The 7145-nt window shown below is 42.3% G+C and overlaps 1 protein-coding gene across 1 annotated transcript; it reads left to right on the top strand.

Moving 5' to 3' along the window:
* Nucleotides 1-627: 627 nt before the first annotated feature.
* LOC102418019 (KRR1 small subunit processome component homolog) lies at nt 628-7116 on the top strand (the record flags this gene model as incomplete). Its single annotated transcript, XM_006108598.3, has 3 exons — nt 628-837; nt 5244-5416; nt 6948-7116. Coding segments are annotated over exons 1-3 (427 nt in total), but the record flags the coding sequence as incomplete, so codon positions are not given.
* Between the last annotated feature and the right edge of the window lie 29 nt (nt 7117-7145).

A 7145-nucleotide genomic window follows, 5' to 3' on the forward strand; every position in this document is an offset into this window, starting at 1 on the left:
AGTCCTGTTAATCCCTAACTCCAGGGAAAAATCCCCACCTGGGGAAACAACCTTTCTCGGAGAGGTGACCTTGGTTAAAACACATAGCGCCAAGAAGGGGAGCAAACATATTAAGAACAGTATGCCATATACGCCAGGTCCCTTGAAACATATGCTGTGCAGATGTTTCTTCCCTGCAGCGACTGTGTCAAGCAGCAAGGATGGACTGGCTCCCGGCAGTTTTGTTGTAAGGATTAGAAACAATACACATAATGTACTTGCACAAAGAAATCTCACAGTAAATGGTAGCTATTACTGTCACCTCCTGCCATTGAGAACCATATTTCTCATATTAGTACCTTCTCCCAACGTCTACCACATATTTGACTATCATATAAATATTTACCAAAGGAGTGACTTTAGTGATAGGTTGCACTTTGCGGCCAAACCCTAGAGTGGGTCAGCCCGGGTTAGACTCTGAAGCCATGGGAAAATTACAGACAAGACCCGTCTCCAACTTGCCTACAGAGCTAAACTACAATTCCCAGCATGCAGTCAAACTCCGTGGTTGCACTGCATCCTGGGAAGAAGCCCGGACCTACCTGAAAGGAGCGCTGTAGTTTACACAAATCCGCGGATTCCAGCGTAGGCACGCACAGAGACTGCGCAGATCTCTCGTCTGGGTTCTGCGGAACTCCTTTTGAGTACAAGGACCTTAGCCGGAAGGATTAAAGAACCGTTCCATTTCCGGAAGTAACGGGAGCGTTTCGAACATGGCGACCTCCCAAGCGAACGGGCCAGCCCCGGCGCCTGGAAAGAGTGAATTTCGTAACCAGAAGCAGAAGCAGGAGAACCGAGGTAAGGTGGTGTGAGCACCGAAGCCCGGGTGTGGAGGCTCAGTTGCGATCGTGTGACGCCGCCTCGGGTCTGTTCTCTGAAGTTGAGTCTCTATAAGAGCTGCTTTTTAGGGGTATTGGCCGGGCCTGCGGAACCGTCTGGCGGATATGGTGTCGGTCACGTGTTCCTAACTAATCGCTTTTGCTAAAGGCTCCCAGAGCGCAGGTGTTGCGGACTTCGTTTTCCGTAAAGTGATCATCTTTAAGACACTTTGGAGGGCGTCGCAGAGCCCTTGACTTGCGGCGCTGGGCGGAAGTCGCTGACAGAATGAGGGATGCGGTAGGAGGAGGAGGAGATTATTTACTTGAGTGGACGCTGGTAATAAGGGGTGAGACAGTGATGAGGAGGAGATGTCTGGCGTGTCCTGAATGCTAGTGTGTGAGCTCCTCAAGAAATTTTGCATCATGTATTATTTGCATCATTTATTATTATTGTTTATCAAATTGTTAAAATATTAGACGACACGGCTCCTCCCCTTTAGACTGCCTTGCTTTTAAATTGCCGTCTTGTTTTATTCTGGTTTTATCCATTTTCGTCAGTATGAATGCCAGGAAGAGAGGCTAGAGAAATAGCCCAGGACCTCAGAAACCATTCTTATGGGAAATGTTAAAAACCTTGAACTCTCATTCTGAAGGCATTAGAAAGGTATAAACGGTGTTTTGTTCTTTTAATTAGGAGTGTACACAGTGGAGTTTGGTGCATGTACAGCTTAAAGCCAACACGTGAGAAAGAAGCGCTCAGACCATTGAGCAGAACAAAACGTTGTGAAACCCGAAAAGCCCCCTGCAAGCTCCTCTCAGAACACTCTTTTTCTTTGAGACTTGAAGTAACTGTTCTAAATCGAGTTGATCATTCTGTGCTTTTTCTTGATAGTCTTTCCCAACTATGCACAAAGCGGTGTACTGTTGCCTACATTTTAATTTTATGTGACTGGGAGGACTGTGGGCATGGTTCTGTGTCCTGCATCTTAGGCTTAACTTTGTTTTTGTTATTTAATCAGGGCTATACTTGAAGCTGTATGTTTCCCTCCTGCTATGATGTTCACTTGTATGAATATACGCTCATTTATATTTCGCCCTAGCTGGTTTTGCTCAGTGGATAGAGCGTCAAGCTGTAGACTGAAGGGTCCCAGGTTCGATTTCAGTCAAGGGCACATGCCTGGATTGCAGGCTCAATCCTCAGTAGGGGGCTTTGGAGGAGGCAGCCTATCAGTGATTCTCTCTTATCAATAGATTGATGTTTCTATCTCTCCCTCTCCCTTCCTCTCTGAAATCAATAAGAAAATATTTTAAAAAATAATAATTTATATTTTCATTCTCCCATTGATAGACATTTGCATTGTTCCCATTGTGTGCTGTTATGAACAGTGCTGCTATTAGACATGTTGGTACACATCTCTAGCTTTACATGTCCAAGAGTTTCTCTAGGAGGTTGTGTACACGGGATTGGAATCCCTGAAGTGTAGAGTCTGTGCAGGTGTTGCTGTTAGAGGCACATCTCACCAGCACCAGAGAGGTGTTCCCGGACAGCTCCCACTGGGAACAGCCTCCATCCTTGTCTTCTCTTAAAAATGAATGTGTACGAGGGACCTTGATTGCATTGTGAAAAGCCAACTTATTAAAGCATGCACCTTTGATAAAGAAGCAAAGCAAGCAAATCTATACATCTGGCTTAAGAAGTGCAGGCGGGCAGCTAATCTGAAAAGCAAATTTGGTGGGGGTCTCAGGCTGATATACCCTCCCATCTATAGGTTTCAAAATTTCTTTTTTTCCCCTCACTGTATAGGTTCTTCTAGTCAGTCATTTGGTACTAGTTTCAACTTGTAGTTGCTAAAGATGCCTTTCTTCTTTTTTTTAATCCTCACCCAAGGATATTTTCCCATTGATATTTAGAGAGAGTGGAAGAGAGGTAGAGAGAGACACATCGATTGCCTCCCACGTGCACCCTGACCAGGGCTGGGGATTGAGCCTGCAACTGAAGTATGTGCCCTTGACCTGAATGGGGCCTGGTAGCCTGCAGTCTGCGGGCCGATGCTCTATCCACTGAGCCAAACCGGCTAGGGCTCAAAATTCCTTTGCTGAACCTGTTGGTACAGATTAATTTTCAAGGTCCCTTTTTACTTTGTTGTGGCCTTCTCAGAATTCATGAGAAGCCCCTGGCAATTTTATAACCTAGAGCAGGGGTCCTCAAACTTTTTAAACAGGGGGCCAGTTCACTGTCCCTCAGACCGTTGGAGGGCCGGACTATAGTTTAAAAAAAAAACTATGAACAAATTCCTATGCACACTGCACATATCTTATTTTGAAGTAAAAAAACAAAACGGGAACAAATACAATATTTGTATTTGCATGTGGCCTGCGGGCTGTAGTTTGAGGACCCTTGTCCTAGAGACTGCTGGCTTTTCTGCCTAGGGAGTAACATTGCCTCCTTTTCCTGTCCCTTTTCCCCCTCCCTTTCCGCATTCCCATTAGGGAGGTTTTTAACCATTGCTTTCAAGTGTCCTTGGCTAGAGAAGATAATGGCTTGTTATTTAAAAGCTGGCTGCAGCCCTAACTGGTTTGGCTCAGTGGATAGAGCATTGGCCTACGGACTCAAGGGTCCCAGATTCGATTCCGGTCGAGGGCATGTACCTTGGTTGCGGGCACATCCCCAGCAGGGAGTGTACAGGAGGTAGCTGATCGATGTTTCTCTCATCAACGTTTCTGGCTCTCTATCCCTCTCCCTTCCTCTCTGTAAAAAATCAATAAAATATATTTAAAAAAAAAAAAAAAAAGCTGGCTGCAAATTGCCCATACTATTTGGTCTTGTAAAACTGAGACTTTCTGTCTCAGTTTCCCCATACCTCCTCCCCTGGAATCCTGTAACAATGCTAATTCTTTCCCAAAGGGTTTGTGCTAGTTTATACTTCTAGCAGAGGGTGAGAGTTCTCTTAGCTCTATATCCACAGTAACTAACACTTTGGTATTATCTGAATTATGAATTTCTGTCATCTTGTAAGTATGAAATGGTATCAATTGGTTTTTATTTTGAACTTTTCTTATTACTAATGAGGTTGCACATCTTTTCACATGTTTTAAGGCTATTTGTATTAACTTCCTCTGTTGTGAAACTTCTATGTATTTTAAATTCATTGCCATTGAAGTGTTTAAATTGGGAAGGACTTGGTCAGATGTGCATTTTAAATAATGACAATTGTTCATTTCAAGCTTTTATTAAGGATATTGGGAAGTGAACGATATATGAAGATTAGCTAATTCTCTGTGATTTCATCCAGAAACAGCCAAGTATAAGAAGCAGAAAGCAGGTGTACCTCACTGGGGTGGATAACATGGATTATCAAGACCTACTTCTGCAGAAGAATCTCCTGATAAGATTGTAAAACAAAGATTCTTGTGCCTCAGCCCAGAGCTTCAGATTCAGTAGGTCTGGGGTGGAGGCCAGGAATTACATTTCTTTCTTTTTTTTTTAATATATTTTTATTGATTTCAGAGAGGAAGGTAGAGGGAGAGATAGAAACATCAATGATGAGAGAGAATCATTGATTGGCTGCCTCTTGCACGCCCCCCACTGGGGATCGAGCCTGCAACCCGGATATGTTCCCTTGGCCACAATCAAACCTGGGACCCTTCAGTCCACAGGCCAACGCTCTATCCCAAACCGGCTAGGGCAAGAATTACATTTCTAACACACTCGCAGCTTATGCTCCTGCTGCAGGCCTATGTATCGTACCTTTGAATAGTACTAATGTAAGTTATAGCTACTGGATTAAGAAGTTCCTAAAATCCAGGATCAAGAGTTTTAAATAAATGCTATGGGAGATAATTTATGGCCCTTCAGAGGCATTTTGTTCTGATGAAAGGAGACCTTTATGTCCCTTAAGCAAGTCACTAATCTTTTTGGTCTGAATGTCTTTTATGAAATGGGAAAAATTATGCTGGTTCTTCCTACCTTTCATGGTTATCATGAAGGGTATACAGAAATAAGGCTCATGAAAATTCTTTGGAAACCCTATACCAGTGATTATTAACTGAAAGTGTACATCAGAGTATCAACTTTTAAAAATTTTATGTACATACACACATATGCAAATATAGTATATACATATATATGCATACTTAGGCTTTACTTCCATAAAATTTGAAAGGTTACTTATCTATATATATAAAAGGCTAAAATGCAAAGTGTCCCCTCGGGAGTTCGATCGCTCACTATGATGTGCGCTGACCACCAGGGGACAGCATGGAACAAAGGAAGGCCCCCATTCACTCCAATTGCCGGCCACACCTAGGGACCCTACTATGCATATAAATGTCCAAAAGTGGGCTAAAATCTGATGTGTGTTTTGTTTTGTTTTTTTTTTCCTGTAGATGAATCAGAACTCCTCACTGTTCCTGATGGTTGGAAGGAACCAGCTTTTTCCAAAGAGGACAATCCCAGAGGACTCCTGGAGGAAAGCAGTTTTGCAACTTTGTTCCCAAAATATAGAGAAGCTTACTTGAAAGAGTGCTGGCCGTTGGTTCAAAAAGCCTTGAATGAACATGTATGCATATTTTATATATTTCTTTGAGATTTTGCTCCTGCTTATACCTTGACTTTTAAGTAAATGTATGTGTGCTGGTGAATTTTTTAAGGTGCCAGCATAATTTACTAATTTGGTTCCTTTGGTATTTTAAACAGCCTACATAAGCTTTATTCTTGTAATACATGTGTTTTTAATTTTGTGAATAATAGATTACTGAAAAATACACATTCCTTTAAAATTGTAGGGATTTGATGGCCTGTCTGAAACTCATCTGTGAACTCCAAGTTTCAGAATGCCAATTCTGTACTGTGGTAGTTGTCACAAACCTGCACAGTTTGAGCCGGGCATGTTTCTGTCTAATTGCTTAATTTTCATTTTAAATGAAAGATGTGGTTGTGCCATCTTTTTCCTATTTGTTGCTGCTGCCATGCCCCTAGAGTGGTGTATTTGTTTTTGTTTTTCAAACATGGGTTCAAATCCATTAGTGGATCCAGAAGTCAATTTAGTGGATATAAGGAGTCTTTAAAATATGAATGTGTCACATGTGGTAAGGATGATTTTATGAAGCTTTTGATTCATTTTATGTGTATACTAGAGGCCCAGTGCACGAATCCGTGCACCAGTAGGGTCCCTCAGCCTGGCCTGCGGGATCGGGCTGAAATCAGCTCTCCAACATCCCCCGAGGAGTCCCAGATTGCAAGAGGGTGCAGGCCAGGCTGAGGGACACAGGAGGTTGGCCAGCCAGGGAGGGACCACGGGAGGGCTCCAGGGCGTGTCTGGCCCATCTTGCTCAGTCCTGGTTGGCTGGACCCCAGCAGCAAGCTAACCTACCAGTTGGAGTGTCTGCCAAGGTGCACATCATAGCGAGCAGTTGAGCAGCCTTAGCATATTCACTAGCATATTACACTTTGATTGGTTGATCAGTCAACCAGACACTTAGCATATTAGGCTTTTATTGTATAGGATATGTATGTGTACTAGGTTGTGACATAAAATATATTTCTCAAACTGATGGACTGCTCTGAACTCATTTGTGCCCATTGAGTATGAGAGTGACTCGGCAAACTGCAAGCAATGTTTCATAGCTGTCTACATCTGAGATTGGTCTCTCTCTCTCTCTCTCTCTCTCTCTCTCATAAACTCATACAGACCCAGCCTTATGTTGAATAGTTCATCACTCGCTATGTTTACATATTCTTCAAAATATGCTCATATGTTAGAAAATAGCATGTGAGTATAAGTATGGCCTCATTTGGATTGATACGTATTTTTTAAACTAGAGATTATTTTTATTCCAGTAAGTACAAAGTATTCTAAACCCCAGTAAGTATAAATGGTTTCAATTGCCTGAGTTTCTGTATTCTCTGAAGTATGAAAGTAATCAAGCATTCTTTATATTAACTACCTAGCTTCTTCAAGGAGAGAGTTGATAGAATTTTAGAGAGAGATTAATTCATAGTAATTAATGGTTAGATTAGGATAGGTTATGTAAGTATCTAAACTGAATTCATTTTTAGGCAGCTGCCTGTTTGCTCTTTCCTTTCTGTAGCATGTTAATGCAACCCTGGACCTGATCGAGGGCAGCATGACTGTTTGTACAACAAAGAAGACTTTTGATCCATACATCATCATTAGGGCCAGAGACCTAATAAAACTACTAGCAAGGAGTGTTTCATTTGAACAGGTAAACTTACAGTTACAGAGATTCTGCTTTATTTGTGCCATTAGAGATAACACAGCACTGTAT

Source organism: Myotis lucifugus, unplaced genomic scaffold (assembly GCF_000147115.1).
Source record: "Myotis lucifugus unplaced genomic scaffold, Myoluc2.0 scaffold_2756, whole genome shotgun sequence".
Taxonomy (NCBI): Eukaryota; Metazoa; Chordata; class Mammalia; order Chiroptera; family Vespertilionidae; genus Myotis; species Myotis lucifugus.